The sequence below is a fragment of the Syngnathus acus genome, chromosome 6 (assembly GCF_901709675.1).
Source record: "Syngnathus acus chromosome 6, fSynAcu1.2, whole genome shotgun sequence".
NCBI classification, from domain to species: domain Eukaryota; kingdom Metazoa; phylum Chordata; class Actinopteri; order Syngnathiformes; family Syngnathidae; genus Syngnathus; species Syngnathus acus.
In genome coordinates, this window is record NC_051092.1 from 5,793,130 (window position 1) to 5,820,595 (window position 27,466).

General features: G+C 39.1%; 1 protein-coding gene across 1 annotated transcript in view; it reads right to left on the bottom strand.

The window, feature by feature from the left end:
* LOC119124533 (c-Maf inducing protein) overlaps positions 1 to 24,980 on the bottom strand; it is a 31,093-nt gene extending 6,113 nt beyond the window's left edge. Inside the window, exons 1-11 of the mRNA XM_037254610.1 lie at positions 24,036 to 24,980; positions 10,470 to 10,595; positions 9,329 to 9,379; positions 7,914 to 8,075; positions 7,255 to 7,296; positions 6,666 to 6,728; positions 6,421 to 6,501; positions 6,183 to 6,286; positions 5,599 to 5,703; positions 3,977 to 4,420; positions 2,711 to 2,776 (exon numbers count right to left, since the gene is read on the bottom strand). Of these exons, the coding sequence (XP_037110505.1) occupies positions 2,711 to 2,776; positions 3,977 to 4,420; positions 5,599 to 5,703; positions 6,183 to 6,286; positions 6,421 to 6,501; positions 6,666 to 6,728; positions 7,255 to 7,296; positions 7,914 to 8,075; positions 9,329 to 9,379; positions 10,470 to 10,595; positions 24,036 to 24,353 (1,562 nt within the window). The 5' untranslated portion in view covers positions 24,354 to 24,980. The remainder of the gene's footprint in view (positions 1 to 2,710; positions 2,777 to 3,976; positions 4,421 to 5,598; positions 5,704 to 6,182; positions 6,287 to 6,420; positions 6,502 to 6,665; positions 6,729 to 7,254; positions 7,297 to 7,913; positions 8,076 to 9,328; positions 9,380 to 10,469; positions 10,596 to 24,035) is intronic.
* Between the last annotated feature and the right edge of the window lie 2,486 nt (positions 24,981 to 27,466).

Consider the following 27,466-nt stretch of genomic DNA (forward strand, 5'->3'; position numbering starts at 1 on the left):
TCAAAATAGATTTATATGTAATGTTATCTGTACAAGATAAAGACTTTTAACTAGAAATGACATCTTTCAATACGGGGGAATTAAAAAGGTTGGATAAAGGTTGGAATATGTAATATAACAAATGTAAAATCTTAATAATACATAGATTTCAATTTACATAATTAGTTTGTTAGTGAATTGTGTTTGCACTTTGCACAATCCCGAAATATAATAAGCACTCTTGAGCAGTTTCCAACTAATCCGATTGTAGTGCATCTTTTAACCGAGGGATCAAGGATAAGGGATCAGGTAAGCCTTGGCCAACAGCAATTTTTTGTAGCCTGCTAGAGTGTCAAGAGAAGTTTTAAAACTAAACAAATACCACTTTCACCTCTATTGTGTGTGTGTTTAAGCTTATTTACTTAATATTGTGCACAGAAAACTTTCTTCGTGGTTGCATTATTGTGACTAATAAAAGAAAATGACATCCTGTACAGTCATTTGTGATGATCTCGGGAACTGAACGAGAAATGAACTAGCGAGGCAGGAACAATAGGCCCTATTCACTAACCGTGCGTCAGCACATAATGTATGATTCATCAATATCTTTGTACTTTCGTGAATCACAATACATCAGCCTTCAAACACAAAATGTCAAACGCACATCTTGTACCCAAGATGCGCAATACATTGAAACTGCATCCATCCAATCTCTAAAGCGCTTTTCCTCACGAGGGTCATGAAACTGGAACCTATCCCAGCTGATAGTACCTGGAGGAAACCCACGCCGGCACGGGGAGAACATGCAAACTCCACACAGGACGACCGGAACCGTAATCAAAGCCTCAACCTCTGCACTGTGAGGCGAACGTGCTAACCAGTTGAACACGTGTTGCCCTTTATGAAATCAATAATCACAATTTGAATGCGAATGAGTTGTCCTAAAAAAACTGAAGAACACTTTTACCCTATTGCTATTGTGTACCGTACTGTAAGTGATTTTTGTACTGTACGAAGAAAATCCCCCGTCGTTCCTCAAAGTGTGCGAGTACGCTGATCGAGGATTTAAAATGTATCTTCACCATAAATACATGATACAAAACTTTTACAGACATTTACAATTGACAAACAACCGTCAAGACCGACGTAACAGCGACACTAGTCCGACGCTAATTTCATTAATTCTATCAAATACTATCGACAAGGCCAACATGCTGCTGTTGCCCTGTTGGTAGCTGGTGATTTGATTCGACAATAATTGTTTTGAGATTAAAACAAATGGAACATATAGTGTTTGACTTAGTATCCACTGCAGTTGCCCATCGCAAAACCTCGTTTATTGCAATGTCAGTGTGTGCTTGTTGTACATTGACTAATCGTATCCTAAGCTACACGTTACTGAGGAGTATTGTTGATTTCCTCATGACATCAATGATGCAGATGAGTCCCAGTGTGACGGATAACAAGTCATCTCATCTCAACTGCTTAATGAACCTGTCAATCTGACACCTCATGAGCTACATCCTTGAAATCGCTTAGGGTGGCTTCAAGCACATTATAACAGGATCCCTGAGGAACGAGGCGTGAACTCTTCAGTTCACAACCCCCAGGACAAGAGGCCTGTTGTTGAGAGACTACAACCCACGTCAGCATTCAACTTCCCAAAGGAAACAATGGTCTCAACTTTCCAAGGTACATCCAGCAAAGTATTATGAACTTGATTTGTGTCTATAATTATGATTGGGCTGAGGTTAATGAATTGGAACTAAAAGGTCTTGTTTTATGATGTTGAGTTGTTAACCACTAAAAGGCTTAACTTTAATTTCATGAAGTATTGTGTCACCTATTTGTTTTAACAAGAGGGATGTTTTCCAAGGTTGTGCACACATTTTTAGATTTATTTTTGTAGAAGTTGCAGTTGAGTACTTTGGCACTTTGAGTAGGGTTTGGACGATTATGGTAACGATTTCGGTTCTGGTTCCTAACGATTCTTTAAAAAAAAAAGTCGTTATTTTGGGATGAATCGTATTCAATTCTCTGTTCTTGTCACAAACATTTTGTGAAGCATAATATGAGTTACTCAAAGGGCTATTTTGACCAGTATATATATTTGTATATACATTTTTGACAAGAGCTTTATTTTTGAGAACCTCAATAAAATATATTGATCCAGCAGTTACTTAAAACCTGCTTCTGAACACAATTGATGGGCTAACATAATGTTGCTCCTTCTGGTGTGGCCCCCTTGGCCACTGGGGGGCAGTATAATAGGCATGCAAACACTAACAGTGACGGACAGTTTCACAGTCACTACAGTAATATTATTTATTTTCACAGAGATTAAAGAATATCTGCCTATGAGGATCTGTTGCGTAAAGGGTTATAACAAAGTGACTATCAGGGCAAAGCCCATCAATGGTGTTTTCCATTATGTGTTATCTTAAGATAGTGAGGGCATTTATAAAGCCAAGCTGTTTGATTTAAAAACAAAAAATGCAATTCTCTTTAAGTGTTCCAGATTTTGAAAACCAAATTTCTCTGAAATGTAAATTTGAAAACCTCTCCTCGCTGTATTTTTGCCACATTTAAAATGTCCGAATTTTCAGTGACCAGTTAATGAAGTTCTAATTGCCACACAACAATAACCATAAAAATGAAGTACAGCATTTAGATAAATACAGGATGGCAATAATGTGATGATGTTTCAGTTTTAATGAGTGTGACAACTCACTCTTTTGGAAAAGGGATGGGCTGCAACAGACTGGCCAACGCAGGTCTCCAGTCGTCATAATCCGACCTGTCACACACAGAGAGAGTCATTAGAGGAACAAAGGTAAAATACGTAAATTCTGGGGGTTGGATGCTGAACGACGAATCCAGGACAAAAGGTGCGGTTGAACATGAGCTGCCGAGATGACGCAAATCCACAGTGCTGACTTGACAGAAGATGTATCACATTACTGGGAGCGAAGTAACACCGGGTTCTTTTTAGTTAACAAATGATGAAGCCTCGTCTACATATGTGGTTACAAGACCTCCACCTTCAAAGAAAGTCACACCTAACTTCAGCTCCACTTTCACACTGTGCGATCACATTCAGCACTCCTTGAATCATTTTCACTCGGTGACTTCAGGCATATGTCACCTTCGTTGAGTAGAAATGACCCTGTATAGTTGAGTATTTATTTTACTGTATAAACAAGAGCTGTACCCCAAAAAAACACCATTGTGTGACATTCAGAAGGTATGAGTTTAAAAATAAAATATTGCTGTTCAGTGAAAGTAAGTCTGTCCAATTCTGGTTCTAATAATCACCCCCCCCCCCCCCCCCAAAAACTTTTTTTTTTAGAGTTTAAAGTTGACAAACGCTGGAGACAGTACATGCTATTTTGTGGATAGTCGAAATGTTATTATTGTAGTTTGCTGTAGATCTGTTGGTCACCTTAATTAATGTCATGCACGTTCTACATTTGCTACAGTTCTATACTTTTATAAACAACAGTATGACCTATTGTTAAATTAATTGTGTGCCCTACGAGTGGCTGGCGACCAGTTCAGGGTTTACCCTGCCTACCGCCCAAAGACTGCTGGGATAGGCTCCAGCACGCACGTGACCCTCACATCGAAAGAATTGGAAACAAAGAGTTGATTGTGTCTGTTCTATTTGTCTTCTAGCTGAATTCGACGTTTAGTTGTAAAATCACAGGAAAGAAAAAAAACAAAAGATTTAGCGGGACCACTTTCCCTTCTCCACTGTGTTGCGCATAGAAGTGGTAGAAATTTAAAGTCAAGACATCTATCAAAAAAAGTTCACATACCAAAGTCAAACATGAAAAAACATGATCTAACACGAGATATTTTCCAGCTATTAATCTGACCTGGCGTTATATAAGGTCCGAGATCATTTACTATAACAGCTATTATACCATTGGACAATGTGATAAATGATTAACTGATCAGTTTTGCAAGCTTGACTTTCACCAGGTTAAAGACTCACAGCATCTTGAGGATGAGAGCAAAACATCCAAGCACACGGTCCGCCTGCGCAGGCAGCTGGATGGACAGAGTGTTGACAGCTGGGCTGACCAGTAGACAGTCGATGAGGTTGGGTTCACTGTCGTGTTCGGACTTCCGCTTTGTGTTGGCCGAGTTGTTGTTGCGCTCTAACTCCACCAGGATCTCGCTGGAGTTGACGACAGACGGAGGAGGCGAGAGAGGCAGGCTAGGTGTTGGGGAACATATGGGAATTGGTGGTGGAGGGTTTGGGGGAGCAGGAGGAGGTGGCTGAGGAGGACTGGGGTTGGAGGAGAGGGGGAGCAGGGTGGTTGAAGGTGGCGTTGGAGGCTCCGGGCGCAGCAGGCGAAGAGGCATCGGAGGCTTGCGGTCATTCTGCTGCTGACAGCCATTTCTGATCTCCTTCAGACTTGGAGAGTTGTCTCGACTGGAGAGTGAATGGCGGCAGAGAAAAAAGAGAAGTTGACAGGGCTTAACCTAAAACAATGAACAAATGCATACAAATTGAAGGAGGGCAACACCGCAAAATTGTCTTTACAATAATGTATGTACTCCCACTCGTCTAAAAACAGCATTCTGATTAATATTGGGTTTGTGGAATGAGTAAAGCGGCAAAATTCATCCTTTTTTTTTTCCATCACAGGGAGTGGCCATTTAAACTGAAAATGACATCACAACCAATCACGACTCACCAGTTTTCAGAAGCTAAGCCGTGAACGGTTGTGACCAGAGACCTGGTAATTGTGATGTCATTTTCAGTCGACAGCAAGTGACAAAATGGCCACCACCTGGGATGGATAAAAACAAGTGGATTTTTGTCTGTTTAACACATACTCCACAAACTAAACCTAAACGCTGCCTTTCAACTTGTTGGGCTGCACAGAACATATTTCAAAGGAAACGTGAGGGTTGACTTCCTCTTTAACAACAAATCTGAAAAGATGAGAGCATTGAGTCAGGGGACGAGGTACCATAAGAACTGTACCTTGGAGGGTTGGTGTTTCGGAAAAGAAATCAAAATAAACAAAGATGTGTTTTCCTCTGGGGTAAATGATGTTGACAACAGCAACATTGATGACGCTAATTGTGCGGTTACATCCTATGAGGTGTATCTTAGTCTTTCCAATGCGTCATGGAACATTGGGCCTGGTTTATTCAAAAACGGACGCACAATATGTGGCTGAATTGATTGGAGTGATACTGTGCGTGTTAAATAGTGCAGGTCATTGTAAACAGGTAATTGTCAGCTATACTGTAGGATTGTAGATAGCTCATACGGCATATATAAAAATGACAGAAAAAAAAAAGTCAGTGCAAGTGAAGAGGGTTATAAATTGAAGGGAAATTATATTATAATCATATTAATTACATTATATCGTTGAGTGTATGTGCTATTGAGTGTAGATATTATTTTTTATTTCCATGAGTTGTGTTGTCTTAAGGAAATTGAGGAAACTATGAGGTTATCTTTTATGACCTTCAGGATTAGCATATCTTAACAGGTCGAAAAGCCAGATCCATAAAAAGAGTTAAGGAAGCAAGGCAACCCTTCCTTGCAGAGCAGTAAAGATGGAAAGTAACTGTGTATGCGCACGTCTGACTAACCTGTTAATGAATTCCTCGTAACATGAGTAAATGGCTGCAAGGCATACTGCGACCAGGTTTGGCAGGACACGTGGGTGAGGACACTGACCTGTTGGCCCGTGCATGCTGCAACACAGTATAGGTGCGACACATTGTCATGTACTCAAATTTCAAAATCAGCTGAATGCACTGGAAGCTCTAAAAGACATTCCTTTCTGTGACAATGATTGAATTCCGAATTGCTCAACTTTCAGTGCTCAAACTAAACCCATTTTATTTACTGCATGATGCAATGTTTAAGTGACAGTTTACCATGAACTATCCTGAAAAAGGAAAAAAGAGAGGTTAGATGGCTAAAATAAAATAATTTTTAAAGTTAAAAAAAAAAACATCTGGAATAAATAATTTCTAAGGTGAAATTCACCAGATCAACTCTGCAATCGATTTTTCAAGCCTTATGTACTAAGTCAGTCATTTTAATTCAGATCCATGATTTGTATCAACATTCTGTTATTTATACTGAATACCAAGTTAAGTCAACTTGACCCTGGTCCCATAAAGTCGGTCAGACTTGAATTTAGTGAACCAACTAAAATATTTCTAACCTGTGAACAAACTTCTTGACAACTTCCATTCCTGCATTCAGTTCATTCAGTGCCAGGATGTACTCCTGAGTGAAGAGGCGAAGTCGAGGGCACTTCCCAAAATCCTGCAAAATGGACACAAACACAAAACCTTGAGCATTCTGACTGAATAAAATCTATTAGGACCGGACAGTGAGTGTATAGAAACTCATCACATTCATTCCTGCAAGAATCTTCTTCTGAAAGAATAATTTCTCACCATGTTGTGTTTGAGGATTCTCTGGACCACAGGAGTGAATACTTCAATAACAACCATGGAACGGGGTCGCTCGCGACAATGCTGTAAAAAAGTCAAGTACATTTTAATTTATATAGCGCCAAATAATGAGAGGTTATCCCAACGGAAAGTAGATATGACACATCAGATTGGGCAATAATGTCTAATAATAAAACACTACTGTGCGTTCAATGCATTTACAGCTCCAGGACAACTCATCACCTCACCTTACAGAAGAACTCACAAAGATCTGGGGGCGGGTGGTTGTTTTCTAGAAGAGGTGCAATTGCCTGTAAATACAGACACAGGTAAAAATAATATTCCAAAGAGGTCCAGGGAAATAGATACACCAAGTCAGAGTGTCAAAATTATACGCAAGCGAATTGTTTTTTTTCAACTGCTAAGACACATTCCTGTGAAGTTGTGCACCTAAACAATAAGCACAACATTTATATATATATTTTTGGGATGTGGGAGGAAACCGGAGTGCCGGAGAAAACCCACGCAGGCACGGGGAGAACGTGCAAACTCCAGAGGGAGGGGCGGAGATGGAATCGAACCGGCACCCTCCTAACTGTGAGGCGGACGTGCTAACCAGTGCACCACCGAGCCATGACATGATAACGCACGCACGCACACACACACACATTACAAGCTAAGTGTGCTCTGAGGCCACCAGATCATAAGAAAATGTCACAACTCATTACTCACAGTCAGTGTCATCGCTTTTATATAGTTCTACTGAAGCAAACTAAATCAGACAAAAACTCATAAACACCCATAAAATAGAATATGTTAATGTGTGACCACTCTTACCACAATGATGTTCTCGTGATCCTGTGTGCTGAGATTAGAGTTCTGAGGGCGAAAAGATGACAAAAAAGATATAAATGAATGACAGAAATTAAAAAATGTCAGAGAGTAAAATGACAGACAGACAGACAGAAAGAACGAAAGAAAGAAAGAAAGAAAGAAAGAAAGAAAGAAAGAAAGAAAGAAACAAAGAAAGAAAGAAAGAAAGAAAGAAACAAAGAAAGAAAGAAAGAAAGAAAGAAAGAAGGAGTGCATTATGCCTCTCTCAACAAACACCCCCCCCAGTGCCCAGTGTCAAAGTGAATTTCCAAACTCACCCGGTTTGGGGGACAACCAGACCGCCACCAATTACGTATATGTACTAAAAAGGGTTTATTTGGATCTCTACCGTATCTTCTGGGCCAAATGTGCCACCTTCACATTATATAGGATGAATACATTTTTTTAAATTACAAAATAATTGTATATTAACTTTTACACTCAAAATAAAGTAAAATTGTTAATAAAGACAAGATAATTTGATCTTGGAACGGACTGTGGTCGACCTGCAGCAGTTCTTTCCGTTATACAATCATTTGAAATAAAGACGAAAAAGATTTTAAAAGATGGTAAAAGAGGAGGCCCTTGGTCTTTTACATATAATTGTGTCAGTGTGCTGCTACCTCAGCCAGCAAAGTAGAGATGATATGTAGAGGGGCCTGATGGATGGACTCGTCCTGCAGCGGTGAGGTCAGAGCCATGTCCACGAGCGCTCTAATTTCCTTCAGCACGACATCCCAGCGGCTTGGATTGTTCAGCACCTTACGGTATTTGTAGATCTTTTTCTACATGGAAAATAAGTCATACAAAAAAGCATTTGTGGATAAACACTACAAACCACCACCATTGATAAACATCAAGGTCTTTATTTTTGGTTTGTTATTCTCCACATATGTAGAACAGCGGTGCCCGTTATGTCAACTGTAATTGCATTCGTTATAAAATTTGTCACTTGATTACAGTTGTTACTATGCAATATTTTAAGAATTGGGCATCAATTAATCGAATAATCAAATAAAAAATTGTTTTGCATTTAAATGTATTACAAAACATGGGGGGGGTCATTCATTGCTTCTACTTCCCAACTTTATAACTTTACTATATCTATATAATTTAACCATATAATGGAGTATGAATCAAACAGGCAAAATCCACCTGTTTTTGTTTTGCAATTTTTTTTAACAGTTGCATAACATACAGATGCTCAAATACATTTGTAGAATGAACATGTGGAACAGATCAGAGCACAAATTTAAAAATGTAACGCAGAAGTTAAGATTCAAAAACAATTTCGATTTGGTCGAAGGTCACACCAAAGATCTTTTTTAAATACAACACAATGTGCGTGCACTTTTCTTGTTAGAAACAAGAGGCAAGACGTGTACACATGATTTAATCTCAGACAAAAAAATAGGAAGAAGTCAAGACGAATGATTATTTTGCTGCCTGAAAGCCATGTCTTTGGAAATATGGTGAAGAGAGAGCAACAGCATATTTTTGTTACTTTATACAAACTTATATACTTTTCATACTTTTTTTACTTATCATGTCAATCAATGTGTACATATTCCTATTAATTTATATATTTGATCATGTCAATCAATGTGTAAATACTCTTAATAATTTATACACACATCAATCAGAACAGTGACACAGCACACACAGCTTGGTAACTTTTCCATGACACATAAGGCACAGCGGATTAACGTCATGACACATAGATACAAAACATTTAGTAGATAAAAAAACATTCAGGCGATAACAGAACAAATATCTGCCTTATGAGGGTATGTTTTTATTTCTTCTCCCCTCCCTTTTCTTCTCTTCCTTATTCCTGCTTGTGGATACTATAAAGCCTTCTGACCGGAACTATGAGGTTGTTGTTTTATCTGCTGAAGTGCATCGTGTACGACAACCCAAGATCTTGCAAATAAAGAACCAACTATTACTCCACATCTTTGTTTTCCTTGCTCAACGACGGACATCTTGAACAAAACGCAACAATGGATACCAAGATATTTAACATTTAGCCGCTTACCTTCCACTGTAAGGAATGAAACCACTGGTCCCTTAAGTAGCTGTTAGCAGCCTGCAGGAGCACACAAAATCAAAGACACATAATTTATCACATCATGGTCAGAGATAAAAGAACCGACAAACGAGAAAGGTTCTTTGGGTTATCGGGATATGTATGTTAGATTCATTAAAGACTCTGGCCCGCATTATTCCTTAACGTCATTATTTCGTCTTTGCTGCAGGCGACATTGTGTCTAAAGAGCCGGCCGGAGTGTGTCATTGTTAAAAAGGACCTACCTTTAAAATTAGACTGTTTACTTCTTTGTCAGTGGGCAAACTTACAAAATTAGTGAGGGAATACAAATGCAAATAAGACTTACTTCCTACACTGTGCGTGTGTGTGTGTGCGTGTGAGTTTCTGCACTTGGTTTTTGAACTTTTTAGTATATTTACTTCATAAAACTTCAGGGAACTATTTGTTTGTTGAAATTTTCATTGAATCACATTTATAAGATGTGCTGACCCTTGGGACTCCCTACAGTTTTTATTTTTGAACTTTTCATTTTTTGGTCTTATTTTAGAATAAACATATCATTTAAAAAAGAAAAAAAAGAAAACGAGAAAGAAATGACGTATATCTGAATTGCTGTTATTTAATTAACATATGCCCTTTTCGCATTAAAATGTGTTGGGTTTGTTACATCAAAAAAGGTATGCCAAATTTCTCTTTTTAACTGCAAATGAATATTGTGTTAAAAGATCACTTATCGGCCTCCTTACCCATGAATAATTGGTATCGGTATCTGCCCTGAAAAAAACATATTGTCTAACACTATCACAAATTTTCAAAAATAGAGATAACAAAAGATTGACTTGACTGAGCCAACTACAGTATTTGTAAACAAAGAAAAAGTCAAATTTCCATAAAACTCCCTTTGAAACACTGCGTAATTTCTAAAAGTTTTCTTACATAGACAGTTTCAATATGAAACAAACAATTGAAGGTCAGCTTACGTCTTGGAACAGATTGTGGTTAACAGAGGTTTCACTGTTTGTAGAAGACTATTTGGTCTTCAAATCGTAACATAATCAATAATTCTGGTTGGCAAACTAACCTTACAAATGCGAACAAATCCCTATAACATTCTAACGACAAGTTTTACCTGCAGCAGGACTGTGCCACCAGGGAAGCTGAGCTGGACACAGTACTTTGGTGCATTGTCCCATGACAGCAGCTGCAAGTCCTCTATGGAGCTGTAGGACAATGAAGTCTCCATGTAACCAGTGGGCTGTGGACAAGAAAAAGAAAAACGACACTTGAGCTGGACGGACCATGTAGTATTTATGTTTACTGGCTGTCATCTGGAACACAAAAAGAAAATCAAATGTACTCTGGGCTGGCTTGCTTGCTTAGACAAAAACCAAAACATCACGATACGGATTTGTCTTCGTCAGCTGTGATGATGCTAAATCTAGTGAGTGGTGTTTTGCTAGAAAAAATGTAGCTATACACTTAATCACACAAACATTGTAACAATATTTATTAACCCAGTGTTTGTGTAGCCTTGTAGTCTAACCAGCTGGAAGTGGTGACTGAAAAAGGCCACGACTGTATGGAGAGATTTATGTCAAAATGATCATACAGCCATGATTTTCACGTCTTCTTCCAATCTACAAATACATTTGCAATCTTTGCATGTATTTTATTGCGGTGTGTGCATTTCTCATTTGTAAATATTCAATTCTGCGGCTGAATTGTCACTCCCGTTCAATTGAGACAGTGACACTGCCTCCCTGCAGATAGACGACGGATTTCACGGACAATCAGGTCTCTATTTTCGTGGATGTGAACGAAAACATATTTATGAAAGAAATATGACAACAGCCTGCGTTCATCCCCTAAATCATTGCAGAAATCAATTAGTTGAACAAATTGTTATTACTATCATCAATACATTTTCAAAAGCACCTCCCTGAACATGACTCAACTGTGGGTGAGGTTGTTGTGACACACCCATAGTTCCCTCTCCATAGCTGCCAACTTTACATCATCTGCAATATAATATCGCAATATAATATCGTCATATAATATCGGTGTATTCCCAGGTAGATACAGAAAATATTTCTTAATAAAATGGTTGGGTGTGAGTGAGCGAGACTTGAGTAGGTAGTATGTGAGTGCTATTCTTAGCTTGGGTGAAGGTAAAGTAGACCTACAACTGCCCACTGTCAACTAGTTGTGCTTCCATGATATGCCAATTCCGGGTCAACTCACTGACTGACTCTTGGGGAGTGATGATGTTTTGCGAGATTATTATTAGAGAATATTCTTCAGGTCACTTGGTTGTCGCAGTGCAGCGTTACATGAATTTGATTTTAATGGGTGGGTACTCAAATACTGATTTTATAAAACACAATGCCAAATTTACATCTGCCTGTTTCGGCACACTTTTGCCTTTCAAATGTTATTGCATGCAAATAGCTGCCAAAGCACTCCTTTTGACCTATGTGGTGGATAAAAACCAATTGGGGAAAAAAATCAATTTTGATATCATGTTTGAAGTATTCTTGCTGGATAGCTAAATCAACAAGCACAATCATATCAGGGGAAGAAGAACTTCAAGCATGGTCACATTGAACAAACTGTACACACAAAACTTTGACTCCATGTGAGCCAGTTTAAAACATCCCCAAAAAGGGATGTATGTTGTATTGGGCAAAAAGTACTGTTAGGCAAAAATTATCACATCATTCTGATTGTATGATAATGTGAACATCACCACCGGCATATTTTATTTTATTACAGACCTCTATGGTATCTGGTATCACTCCACTGCCTCCATGTTTCTTCTCTAAACAAACCTGTCTCTGACCTCCTCTAGCACGTACAAACACACACACACACACACACGCGCACACACACACACCAACTTAAACTCCAGTCAACACAAGCCCATTTGGAAAAAGCAACCAGTGTCTTTTTTTTGTTGCCCTGACATACCACCAGTGTCAGGTAGACAGGTGGTTCTCTTTATTTGCACCAGTCCTACTTTGTATGGTGAAACTACACACAAGCAAAGAACAAGCAACTTGTCTTTCATGTAATGTCTGCAGGAAGTCAGAACACGGCCACACACACACACTCAGAAAACCCTTCAGCATGTGCTACTATACATACGACAATAAATGTGCATCGCCATCCAATAGGTGAACTCAGTCTTTCTCTCTCTGCCGCTCTCTCAAGGGAGTGGAATATTAAAATTGTAAGATAATATGTGACGTGCTCGGTCGACAACAAGGAGATGGATTGTGGAATAAGACAGCAGATGGGGTTTCAATTTTTTTGATAACCCATTGAGGTTTGCCTACTTCTCCTTTGATTCGAGATCTCAACCTTGACAACGCTGTCTTTTCTTCCACCTTTGTCTTCAAGAGAAAGCTTTTGTTTTCCTTCCATTTTTCTAAATCTCTGGCTTTCCATCAAAGAAGAAAAGGCAACATAATCTTGCTGCCTGCTCCTCTTTCCCATGTGTTTCCATAGAAACAAGATGGAGACGGATGTATTCTTTTGTTTGTTTCCAGAGAAAAATCGGCCAAGATGGGGGGGGGAAAAAAACCCACATATAAGCACAATGGCACTGAAGTGATTAAGTAAGAAAACAATTCCTCAATAATTTATGATTACTAATGTGTTATCATCACTGTAGCTCGACCTTGGAATGTGTATCTTTAACCATTTTTAGAAAGTGCTCAGCTAAAACAATGTCTCTTACTTACGTCCATATATTAGTGTATTTGGAGACTTAATAACAAAACAAATTCATTTAATCTCAATGAATTGCATTTTAAAGCCTCTGATGGTGGAGGGGTAAACTTGCCTGACATATGCAGACAGACTGGGATGGATTCCTGCTCAGTGGCGGTGTGCATGGGGGTTGTTTGTCTCCATGTGTGCCCCGTGAATGGCTGGCGACCAGTTTAGGGTAAAGTCTGCCTTTCACCTGAACTCAGCTGGGATAGGCTCCAGCAAAAGATCTATTTGTCATCAGGCTATCACATTTTCACATGGCCTGGAGTGCAGAACAAAAACAGTGCCATTGAAATAATGCATTTTTAAATGCCTTGTTTTGTGAAGAAATTTAAATTGATGCATTTAAGTGCCACCCTTATTTAATCATACATGTAATTCCTGCACAGTACAAGTCAAAGCTAACCCAAGTCAAAGCCTTCCTCTAATACATAGCTCATCAGTAATTTCAACGAATTTAGGTAAACAACTTCTTTTTTTCTTGCAGTTTTCTTTGGTTGTAGTTTACAATACTAAACAGAGGTAAGATGTGCTATGACCTAAATGACAAAGTCAGGATGCATAGCTAGTACAAAGAAAAGGTACAAAGGAAAGAGGAACTGGGGTCATAGAGGAAGCCAGATAAGAGACACAACTGAAGAAGGGTTAAATTGACTCTTGGGAGCTGTGACTATGCTGCTTCTGTTCTGTGCCAGGAAGAAGAGTTTGCATGGATAGTGATAAACAAACACTCAAATTCTAAGAAGATTACTGAAAAGATTTAAAATTTAAGTGTAAATTTAAACTATGTACAATACTACCGGGAACTGAAATATATTATTTCTAGTACCTTGTCAGTCAGGGTACTAAAAGTGACATGCCATCAGGAGCAACTCAGGGTTCATTGTTTTTGCTCAAGGACACTTTGACATGGTCTCAATGCTTGGGGAGCAAACCTCCGGGTTGAGACAATCACAATAGTCTGGGCCCTGCGTCATACTGTCTCACTCAGCATTGTAAGCGGATACCACAATATTAACATAAACCACTGCTTTCGCACACTACTAGTTCCACCTACTACATCTCGTTTTTACTCGCTTCGATTCCACGTGACTGTCTGTCTAAAGAGGTTTGGTCATGGACCCCAATTTTGTTTGTCATAAATACATTTCCAAGTAGTTTTTTTTTTTTTTTTTTTTTTTTAATGGGACAAAGCTAAAGCCTTAGTGCTAGTGATTTGATGAATTTCCGTGACCAATATAAAGGCGTCAGATAATAAGAAGTCAGGCCGTTTGATCTTTAGGACTGCTTTTTTTTTTTACTATTTAGTATTACACATAGCTGGGATTGTTTTTGATTCGGAAAGGAGAAAGTTTGCGGAAGCACCCCATCCACACAAGTCAGAGCGTGGCCGGACACATTAGTAGAATAGGTGGCTGCTTTATCACTCTTATATCCAATTCACATAGCATCAAAATGACTTAATATTGTCATCCGCGTATTACTTCGTTTTTAATAAAATGTCAGCATACTGCGATGTGTGTGGAGCAAACTGACCCCTTCGGCTGCCCAACAACATGGCTAACGTAAATTCACGTAACAAAGGACCCCTTCATTTTTATTCCGTGAAACTATAAAAGGTCTCAGAAACGATGGCTTCTCGCCACGTATTGTGTTCATCATTGTGTCAAATCAAGAAACTTGCTTAACAGTGATGCAAAACGGACAATACGTTTCTAAAATACATTTCATCGTTACTGCCTAAATGTAATGCAGTAATCCCTCGCTACATCGCGGTTCCTTTATCGCGGTTTCACTACATTGCGGATTTTTTTTTCAAAATTAAAAAAAAAAATCTAAACAAAACTTCTAAATTGAGGAATTATGGCACAAAGGTTGCCCACACGCCAGCAGTAGGCAGGGAGTGCCAACTCAATTGCAGTACGTACACTTGTGCCTTTTTATAAAAAGATTGTTTTAATAATAAGAGTTCTAAAAACATATTTAGTGTTGTAGAAAAAATGTTATAATAATAAAAGAGTTCTAAAAACATATTTACAGTATATACACTTGTACCTAAAACATTGTTATGATAATAAAAGCTGTTCTAAAAACATATTTACAGTAAGTGTTAAGAATTTTCCATGTTATTTATGTTATTCAGCCATGCTTTGATTTGAGGTAGGGTGCTTTATTTTGAAGGCCGTTTTCAGGCGATACTACTTTCTGTTTTACGTTCGTGTACATACACGTTACAGTGGTACAGCAGTCATTGACGATGTAAGTGGGTCTCCTAACAAGAGAAATGAACGATCACATACGTATGTCTAACCTTTAGGACAATGTAGTATTGCTCCAGATGTTGGTTTACATTCCCTTCCGCTAAGTCTGTTAAATAAATAATCAAATAACATATTTGTTGAACACGGTTTAATTATGTTTAAGTTATCCATATGTTAAAAAAAAAAATCTGGGTCTGCACTCCCTCCTGGCACTCTCTTCAAAACAGAAGAAGTGCAGATGGAGGAGCTTGACCAAAGTAGTGAAAAAGAGGGTACGTTTAAATCACTTAGACTGTCTAAATGTTTAAAAAAGAGGGCAACTTTCAACCATTTTATAGTGCTTAATGAGACTGTGTTATGGGAGCATTTAAAACATGCCCATGCACAAATGCAACCAAATGATAATAATGGAAACCAAGAAATCGGGGTACAGAGAAAAATAATACTTTTCAAGGTTGATTTTATGGAGATGTATTATACACTGGTGCATATTATGCATGGGATTTGATGGTATTTCTTTTAAACTTCTCTTAACAGACTATCCATTCGCCCGACGAGATTACCACTTGACGAGATTACTACCAGACAACTCCATCACTTTAATATTGTTTTACCTTTGTTATAGAAACTCCATTTATATACTTCTGTTTTCTTTGGTCAAAGGTTATACAGAATGTCACATGTATTGATACATAAAACACACAAGCAGTTCTGCAGCCACTGTGTTTGCAGCACACACACACACACACACGGAAAACCACAATCATCCTCACGGGTAAAGTTCTTCCTGTTCCTGTTCTCATGCAACCATTACGATTCCACACCTTGGCTACCTTGTTTTTATAGATACAAATATTCCGAAGTGTCACTCTTTCAAATTGACAGTCAAAGTACGTTATATGATATGTTCAGGGACAGTTGATTACATGTGTAGCTGCTGGTCTCCCACGTACGACGTCCATGTGGCATTGAAGTGAATGTTACTTCTGCATTAGATGAGGAACTAAATTGCTGATCATGAACATGGAAAAAAAAAAAACACGTTGACGACACGTGAAAACAGCCTTCTGAGCAGCAAGTTTGTTTACTGCGGTTTGAGGTTTGCTATGGTTGGTTCTGCCATGAGAGATTTATACCAACAATGTTCAGTTCTTGACTCGCTCGTGTGAGAAAATTCGAGTCAGTTTCAAAATCCACATTTAAAGCCACAGTGTAATTTTAAACATTCGACCAGATGAAGAAGTAAATGCAACTAGCTAAATAAGAGGACTAGTGAAAACAACACGAGTGAAAACATTCACAAGTTCATAGATTTTCATACATCATGACATTTAGATAATTCAAAGGGTAATCACTGTGATCCAATAGCGCAATCAATTAGAAGTTTTTTTTTTTTTGAAAATGCAATTTCAGACAACTAAGGAAACGTGCAAAAACTACAAGAGCACCAAAACAAAAGTGGTAAAGAAATCATAATCTGCTCCTGGAAACTCACTTTTTTCGTCCCGTCCAATTTCATGAATGAAACCAAAGACAGACAAAATGATGTTACTCGGTCGCCGCTCACAATGCCTGCTGGAGTTGATCTATTTTTGAATATTTCATTTCATTTAAGCAAGTGTATTCTTACTTTACCTACACTTATTCTAGATCCTTCATTCAGACTCTAGATGAAAAGTTCAGTGCTTAAGAAGTGCAGTCCAATTTTTACATTACCGGATATGTGGAACAGGTAAAGCCACATTTTTGTTTGGATTATTTTTGATAACTACACTTTAGTTTGTGTGATTTCTTACTGATTTACTGTATAGTAAATACTTAAGTCTGAGCTGATGTTGTTTATTTTAATCACGTTTAATTAATAATGGTGTGTGTTTGTTTAAAAATACATAATAAAAAGGGCTTGAAATGTACCGCATATTACAATTTATATTATAAGGGGACTACATCTAAATAAAAATCATTCGGCCCTAATGGGAAGTCTTTTACTCACTGTCCTGAATGACCTCATTTGGATGTTAATGGAGCATTTAGTTGTATAGAGCTCCGGATGTTGCCGTCACGCATAACACAATGCAGTGTGCCAAACGTAAACAAAGCTGCTTTGGCAGTACAGTGCTACATTATTGACAGACTCTATGTCCAAGAAAAAAAGAAACTAAACAAAAATAAATCACAAACAAGACACAACAGTCAAAAAGCGTAACCCATAGAACTGGGCACACAATAGTGCAACTCTTTGTGCATCTAGTAAACCCCACTCAGTTTCAAGTCAAGTCAAGTCAAGTCAAGTCAAGTCACCAAAATACAAATTGAAGAGGACCACTGAGAATACCACCTCCTGCCCAAGTTACACCATTGGTGACAAGAAAGCTTGTTGATAAAGCTTCCTCCATCGAACCCGGATGGATTGTTTGGTATACTGGTAGTGCAGAATATGTACGGATTAAGTATGGAGGAAACTTTCGGTTTGCTGAACAGTTTGCCATGGTTGATGCAGTCAAACTTTTTAGCTGCATCGAAAAAGCACAAAAACAGTGTTGTGCCCCTTCTATTTATACACAACTTCTGGTAAGCACATAAATCAGTACCGTGTTCATTTTTAAACACAAACTGGTTTTCAGAAGTTGTTATATATTCTTGGTGTTTACCTAATAAAATGCACTCTAGAACTTTAGATAATATACTTGCCAGAGCAATCGGTCTATAATTATCCGAGTTTGATGGTGATACTTTACATGTTTTTTTCATTAAGTACTGGCACTAGTATGGAAAACATATCGCTCCTTTGAGTAAATGCAAAAAATGGTAGACAATAAGTGACAGCAAGCTGGACAAAAGAAGTGATAAGCACTCTAAAGACTACCAAAACAAGAAGCAACGTGTCAGAAGTGGATAGAGTCGAGGGATACACGGTCACTGGGGAGAAAAGTGGTGTATTGATCACACCCTACCACCCCAAGGAAAAAAATCTTCACCGCACCAGTGTACTGTCCCATTAAACTGCACAGTTATTACATCTAATAAAGGAACTGTATCAAAACATATCGCTGGCGTCAAGCAGAAACTTTGTACTTCCATATAGTCACTTTTCAAGACACCCCAAAAATAGCAAATTTGTTTAACCATTAACATTCATCAAACAAAGCAAGCCAATTTTAACACTTGGCTATTAATTGTGTGGACTGATCAATAGTAGGGATTTTGGGGGAAGAAATATTACATTTACTAAATTGTGACTTTTGTAGTCTTCTTTTATTTGCAACTTGTGTTTTTTTGGGCAGTGGTGTGTTATGTTTATAAAATGTGTGGCAAACTGATTCGGAGGGAATAGATAGATGTCACATGCTTCTTTTTTTTTTTTACATTTAAAAATGCTCATTTTGTCGCTCCAGGATTTCACAAGCTATTTCATTTTTCTATTATTACAGCAAACAAAGCCTGAATTTGTGGTATTTGCAGTTTTGTCAGAAAGGTACCACCATGTTTTTTTAACCGATGTTTTGGGTAGTTAAGTGCATTATGACTACACCAAGAGTTATATTGTACAACCACTATTGAGGCTCAAGGTAGTCAAATGCAATTCTCTTATTGTCAATTATGTGGGGTAGACATCTGACTGAAAACAAACCACATAAATGTGGAGAAACATTTGCAAGGAGCCTGAAAAGTACTCTATTCTTATGATTACTGACAAAGTGATTACATGGAAATATCTCTGTGATGGCTTTGTAAAAGTTAAATAGTAATGTTCCTACTATGAGCCCCTTAAGCTTGTGCCGCACCCTGTTTCCTTTCATCTCAGGCCTTTTGTGAGCCCCTCGCAACACAGGAAGCGTGTGCTCGCTCTATCACTCTTACGTAAATGTGATGCGCATTTGGTTTTTGATGGCAGACTTGACAATCTTTTCACATGGACAACTTTCACACAAACAGCATGCCTGGTTTGGTGTCTAGCTGGATTTGAAAAAAAAAAAAAAGAACATTTTAGATGTTCTGAAAGCTTCCTTGTTTTTTTTTATATATAAATGACGACTACAATATTTGGGTGAAAGTCACAATTCGTAATTCTGAAACAATCAGAAGAACTCGTTTGCATGCCTCAATGGACTGAGCTACTCGCTATCATTTTAAAAAATCCGGATTAAAATGGCAATGCACGGACGATGTCATGACGCAGATATACGTAATTTCCGCTTGTTACTTTCTACCAGAAATCAGCCTGTGATGAACCAAGACTATGTGATGTCACCGACAAGTCAACACAAAGATCACAGATGATTACTGTGTCCAGACTGGTTGACACAAACTACAGTCACAAAGAAAAGCGTGAGTAAAAAGCACACGCACAAACACACACGTGCGAACAAGGAATCTCTGGATGACTTAGACATATGACCTGATCATAATAAGAAAAAAATAATAATGCAGTATCGTTCACTGTACCAACACAAGTACAAAACCAATTTCAATCATGCTGGAAATTGTGTTAAACATGAATAAAAACAGAATTGGTCATTTGAAAATCATGTTCAATTATATGGAATTGAACACACTACAAAGACAAATTATATATTGTTCAAACTGATAAATGTATTGTTTACTCATGGAAACCTGCACGGCTACATGTCTGATTCCCCACACTTAAATGAAGCTGTACTTAAGGCTAACCAAAGCACAAAGTTAAGTTTTGTCGCCAGATTAATACGTCCAATAATGTGCAAAATACAACTAACGACATCCTGTAGTGATAATGATTGGTTCAGGAAACAGATGGATTGATATCAAACGCTATGACACTGACTGCACTGTCAGTGTCCTACAGTCATAATAATAGTTCATAGTTGGAATACAGACGGCCACAGCTCGCTGAAGTCCAGCTATGGTGGGTTATATATTTAATCATGTTTTGATTTTGGTCCTATTTACTCCTCTGCACAGTCCAGCTGTAATGTTCCTGACAGAATTTAGAAAATAGGAAAATTAAGATAAATATAATTATGTGTCTCATGTGATTGGCTGGAATAGTCTGCTAGAATAGGCTCCGCCTGCGACACTCGTGATGGTAAGAAGTTCGGATAAGGTATGTATTTATTTATGTACGTAGGTAGGGATGGATGGATGGATGGATGGATGGATGGATGGATGGATGGATGGATGGACGGATGGATGGACGTGAAGGTACAAAAAGTTACAGAATGGAGCTCCAGCCAAAGAGACCGATGCCTCGGGTGGGGACTCCGCTCACGCCTCGCTCACACTGGGCGCGGAACAGCTGCGGCGCGGTGTCTCCGCGGAACGCACTGCAACTCACACCGGAGGCGATCAACTGCATTGTGTCTCCGGGTATCTCCGCCCACGAGACCACAAGATCACGGGGGAAGGGGTGTGCACGCTGAAGAGTTGAGTTCACGCGATAAAAAGAGAGTAAAAGAGAGCTATTTGTAAACACTAGCCATCCTTTCATTCACATTGATACGCTTTTGGGACATAATTTCCGGGACTTTGGCAAACTCCGGTGTGAGTGAGGCGTCAGGGTGCGCCTTCGTCAGACACGCTTGAGTGAGGGTACTTGGGTTTGTCCTGTTTTGATGGATGCCAGCATTATTTTTTTAGCATATTAGTTTTTGGGTGTGTGCAAAAGCAATATAAGGTATGATACAACTTGAATGAAGAAGTGCTTGGGAACTTAAACAAGCTGATGTTTTTTTTGAATTCTGTAAAATTGTCATTTTGACAGTTCACGGTTTCTTCCCGACAGCGAAACTGATAAAGCTAAAAAACGAATGTTTATGTCACAAGATCAAAATATTTGAATCAACATGTTTCTTTTGTTCCGATAACAAAGATTCCTAAGAACTTGAAAAAGTAATGGAGCACTGCAGTAATGTGCTGAGTTTCTGAACAGAACGTTCCAAAATACTGTTCGGTTATTCAGACTGCACCTTTTTTTTTTTGTTAAATAGGTTTCATTACATAAGAGAAAAAGCAGACGTCTATACATAAAAATGCAGAAGCTGAATGAAAAGAACTGGGAGAAGAGTGAGTAGAAAATGTTTTGACTTTTTAACTGAAAATATTTACCTTTTTACATCAAAAGATTCAATTACTACCATGATATGAATATCAGGCCATATTGCAAAACCCTCTTTCTCTGAAGCAGTTAATATTTACATAAAATCTTCATGTAAAACATTTTTGTTTTTAAGAAAATATTTTTATATACACCAGTGTTGGGCAATTTACTTCTAAAATGTAATGTATTTCATCTAACTAGTCACTTGCATTTGTAAATAATAAAGTTTCTTTACAATATTACCGTTTGGAGTTGCTCACAATTTTTTCAAGTTGGGGATTAATTTAATTAATAATGACTGCACCATACTGTAGCCGTACCAACCATACTGTAACTGGTAAAGATGACTTGTAATGAGGATCTTAAACTCTTGACAGGAGTGTGGGTTTATCCACCTTATTCCCGAGGTCTGTAAAGGAGCAACCAATGCTCCAGTTGGTTACAATGAGTTTCATTTAATGGAGCAGTGTTTTCAACAGCCACTTTTCTAAATCATTAGCTCTTATTGCATTGAAAATTGTCAAAGATTCCAGCTTCTACCTGGGAATGAGGAACACAGACGAATTAGTCTGGGAGTTGTACGATGCATCGTTCGCATTAAATTTTGTGCTAATGTGCTTGCCTTGAATTACCGGAGCAGACTCGCTATTTGAGTGCCGCAATAACATCGGGTATTGTTTAATGTGTGTGTGGGAGACTTTGGTATTTGTCAACCTCTGAAATTATTACAAGGATCGCCACAACATTTTGGATTTTTAGAATGCTTGCAGTTGTATGACATTGAATGACGCACTTGTGGGTTGTTCATGTGTTCCAGAATGTATCACTTGATATGTAAATGGGAAGAAAGGGGTAATATGGATTGAATTGGGATTGGACACTTGGACCTGCAGTGTAAACCCAGCCTCTATTGCCCATATTAGAATGTGAGCGTGATTATTTGTCTATGAACTGCAACTGGTGAATTAATGGATTTTAACAAATAACTACATTTTAATTGTCCGGATGATTTTAGCGAGTTCAAAGCGTATCCCTGCTGACATCCACCGCTTCCCCTAACATGAGGGGAACTACCGTATTTTCCGAATTATAAAACGCTACCTTTTGCACAAGCTTTGAACCCTACGCCTTATAGTCTAGTGCGGTTTATATATGGATTTTTCATGATTTTGACAATATTGCATAATTTGTGCATATTCTTTTACACATGGAAATTAAGCATTAAAACACCTGCTGCTTATAGTCCAGTCCGGCTGATGTATACAAACACAATAGGATTTCCCCCAAATTTTAGCTGGTGCGGATTGTATTCAGGTGTGTCACATAGTCCAGAAATTACAGTAGCTACAAAAGCAACTGGCGAGTTTGACTCCTCCTGAAGAAAAGACAAAATAAGATGAATCATTTTCACTGTTTTCCGTATACCAAGAAAGGAGCCCAGTGGAAGACACTGCACAAGATAATGCCGCTTTACATGTTGCAAAAGCGTGATTAATCCACAGAGGGGAATCCGATCTTTGTTGGGTGGGTAGACACCCCAATTTTGATGCAAGCCTTAATATGTATGTACCCTGCAATTGGTGATCATTTCCGGGTGTACCCCGGCCCAAAGTTAACTGGGATAGGCTTCGAGCAACACTTATGAGGACAAATGGTGGCCAAGTAGATTTCAATTCTATTTCATTTCTAAACACAATTTTCCTGTATTCAGGCACAGTGTTTATGTCCAGACGTTACAGTTACTTGCAAAAATAATAATAATACTTTCATGGACACAGACACTACTGTATTTTAATATTGATATGACGGTCCCGAGTCAGTGTGGCACAGGCTTTGATTTCCCTGAACAGGATATATGGTATGAAAATGAATTACAGACTTGAATAGCTACATTCACATATCAATTATACCTCATCACAAGCTGTTAAGTTAGGTTGTTGAATATAAAGGAAGCATGAAGCCATCCATCTAATTTCCTTCCTGCCAATCAGGGCCACGGTGGGCGGGGAGTCGGAGTTCCCAGTTGACTTTGGACCTGACCTGATCAACAGCCAATTGCAGAGCAAATACAGCCAAACACAATTAAAATAAAAGCCGTTTTTAAATATGGAAGGAAGCCAATGAATCCCAAGAAAATCTGCAAACACGCAAGAAAGGCCAGAGCAACATTCAAACCCTGATTTGAACCTCCAACCATGGAAGTGCGAGGAGGTGTGCGAGACAGTCGTCTACACTGTCGGCCATAAAGGAATATTGAAATAACCGATGTTCAAAAATTGCCAAGACGAAGGCCTCGAATTGTATCGTGGACCCCCCCGGTGTGAAAAGCAAAATCCCTCCGAGCTCCAGGTATGGGCAAGGTGTGTTTAACTCAGAAGGTGAGCTCCTGTCAAACACAATGCCAGTGCTATCAACATGCTGACACGCTGCTTTCTCGCCAACTGCGTCAAACAGATTGTGCCCAATCTTGGCGCTCGTCTGCTGCTGCAAGAAAAGACAAACACCAACGCTGCCCGTGGAATGCGAGACGCAGCATTTTCGAATGACACACGCACACTCGGGGTTAGAATATGAAGATTCTCACGGTGGCGGAGGTCAGGCTGCTGTCCGCGAGCGTGAGGTGATGCGGCTCCCATCTGCGCAGGAACTTGGAGGTGAGGATCTTGCTGAGGAAGGTGCGAGGGTGTTTGACCACGCACACCTGGATGTCTCCTTCGTGGAGCAGCTTGTAGCGCATTCCGCTGCTGCTGCAATGTTGCAGGCTTCTCTTGCACGGCCCCGCGGCAACTTTGGCGTTATTATTCCCCTCCGACATGTCCCCCAATAAAGGCTTGCTTTCCTCGCACTGATAAAACTGGTTGTTGTGCAGTTCGTTGCCTCCGCCGGCGCTGTTGAAATCCATAATCCAGAAATCCACCCTTTTTTTTCTCTTTTTTTTTTCCCAAAACGAGGAGCGCGATCGCTTGGCACAAGTCTCCAACACAAGACACCTACCTACATGTATATGAAAAATGAGCAGTGTCTGATCGAGCTGGGGGAGGGGGTACCTACCTACCGAGTGGTGCTCGTACACGACTAATTACTGGAGAGAGACGAGGCCGAGACGGGCGCTAGATGAGCCGTCGAGCACTTTTATGACAGGATATCCACACAGGGCAAGGTTTTGATGAGACACTGTAAACAATCCACCATTTTCCTCCCCACACAATGCTCCATGAAATGTGTCCGCGGTGCGCGTCTCGACTCCTCTCCCGCTGCCAATGAGCGATTCAATATGCGAGGGCCATGGCCTTATCCATTCGGTCCGCCGCCGAGCCAAAACGAATAATCCAGCGACAGAAAGACGGGGGGAGTAGCAGGAAAAGCAAAGAAAGCTCCAATTGCGGCGGGTCTCGCTTCCTCCCTGGGATTTTGTGCTCATTACAGGCTCACTGGCTCGGTTCCCTTTTATTCCGTATTTTCCCCCCTATCTTGCTGTAAATGAGCCAGCTCTCTCCAGCAGCGCCGCGCCGATTGGTCGCCGCCGGTTCATGTGATACTGGACTGACGTCAATCGGGTATGGGGAGGCGAGCGGATGAGCCTTCTTCTTGTGTCTTTTGCGCTTGACTGTATGCCGAAGCCTGCATACTCCTCCACCACCACCTCCTCTTTTACTTTCGCCTTCTACATCCTCCGCAATTCTCGCAAGGCGTTTGATTAGAATGAAAACCAGTTGCGTTTATATATATAAAAAAATGGAAGGATCCGAGGTAAAACAAAACAAAGGAATTCCTTCATTATAATCACAATCCCGAAAATATGGACCAAAACACAGGCAGCAAATAAAACGAACGTAATTACGCATTTACAGAGGTTCTGGTTTTATTTATCTGGTCAGGTCGCGTGTTTTTCTGTCGTTTGTTACTAGGAAGAATTTGTGGCCAATGATACCCATAAAAATACACCAGGGGCGTGCACCTGAAAGGGGGCATCCACAGCCCTTCTTTTCCCCATGCAAAGCGCTCAAGCATAAAAACAAATCACATTCAAAGTTGACACAAAACTGGAAACAGCAAACCAACATAAAGTGCAATACGTTTTGTGCATGTGTTCACAAAAATCAACTCACTCTTAACAAAGCGTCCTCCGTGTTTCACAGTGTTCTTATCTTGGTCTGCTCTCTGAACATGTTCATTGGCAGAAAAAAAAGGCCACTTTTGTCTGGTCTCTCTATGGGACATTCTCTCAGAAGATTTGTAGCTTGTCAACATGCAGTTTGGCAATTTTCGAATGATTTATTTTCAAAAGTGGTGCCCTCCTTGGTCATCTCCCAGAATGTTCACAATGGATGGTGTGGTACGCCACTAATGTACCTTGACCTTGGAGTAGCCTCTAAATTCTTTGTAGGTCATTCTGGGCTCCTTTACCTTTAATAGGGAGGTTGGCTACAGTCCCGTGGATCTCATATTTCAGAAAATTATAAGTATATAATAATATAATCATGACAAACTGTAGTCACATAAACATGGGTGCTTGGAGAGTGTCTTTGAGGTTTTATCTTTAATATGCTCGTCTATGATTTTCTTTCTGATCTCCCAAGATAACTCATTCAATAGCTTCCTCCATGGTCCATGTGTCCGATAATTCAGATTTGATATATTCTTTTCATTATTTCTGTGTCCAATGGGGTTTCTTTCATTACATCTGGGTACCATGTTTTTTTTTTTTTTTTTTTTTTTTAAAGCTGATAGCTCTAGAATGAAAAAATCCAAATAAGGGTTAACATTTGGGGAAGTAACTCACCATCAGCCTGGTGGGAGCAAACAATTTGCATTTTAAAACCACTGAATTACATAAACTGACGTGCACGCATGTCACTTTGCATTTGAGCGATAACATGATATGGCAAACAATGATCCATAGATCCAAAGTCATCTGAAAAAAAAACTCAAAGAAAGGAGAGATTAGGAATGTTAATTATTTTGGTGCTTTAATTCCCTTGACATACAGTACATCAGGCTGTATCTTCCAAAACATATTCGTTCATACAAGCTAAACATTATAATGTTTTTGTCCACTTGTCTAAAATAACTCTGTTTAAAACCCTCACTATCAGATTAGACTTCTACTGTTGTGCTGCATAATTAAGTGCCAATGTGGAAGAACACAACAATAAATCACTGTAGTTACAGTAACTGTTAAAACACAGGTGAAATAGGCTACTGCCTAGTGTTCTCTATTCACCAGTCATAATTCTAACTCACGTCATGCCGTTTACAATATTAATAGAGGAAATGAATTATTAACAGAAGAAACCATCAATAATCAGGAGTGTATTAAAGCAGGCGTTTTCAACTAGTTTATTTCATATGACCACCATTATAACCAAGAAGCAACACGGGGACCACTGCTTTGGCGGAATATTATTTTATTTTGCACCAAAGGAGGATAGACCTATACAGGCTATTTATTTGCATCTATTTGTCTACTTTGTGAATCTCAGCTCCATTTGACAATTTGGATGGGTAAATGATTCACAGAATTAGCTGTAAAATAAATCAAGTCTAAATAATAAAGCCATTTTATAATCGTACGATTATTTTCCATTTCTAATCTTGCGGACCACCAGCATGACACCTTGCTGTGTTGCGGCATCGTGACACGGAACAGGCAGGACAGGGGCCCTTGAGGACTGAGTTTGGATACCCCTGGGTTAGTAACTTAAGAAATCAAGAGTGCAAATGTAGCAGTAAACGGTGTACAAGCTATATTGAAAACAATACAGCAGTACCCACCCCCTCCTTAGTATACCATTGCTAATGTAATATTCATCCATCCATCCATCCATCCATTTTTGTGTATACTTGTGTGTGTGTGTGTATAAGATACAGCCTTTTTTCATCCTTCCATCCATTTTCTACACTACTTTTCATCAACTGGGTTGCCGTCAAATACGAATAACCGAATAACCACACTCACATTCATGCCAATGGACAATTGAGAGCATTCAATTAACCTTCCCTGAGCATGTTTTT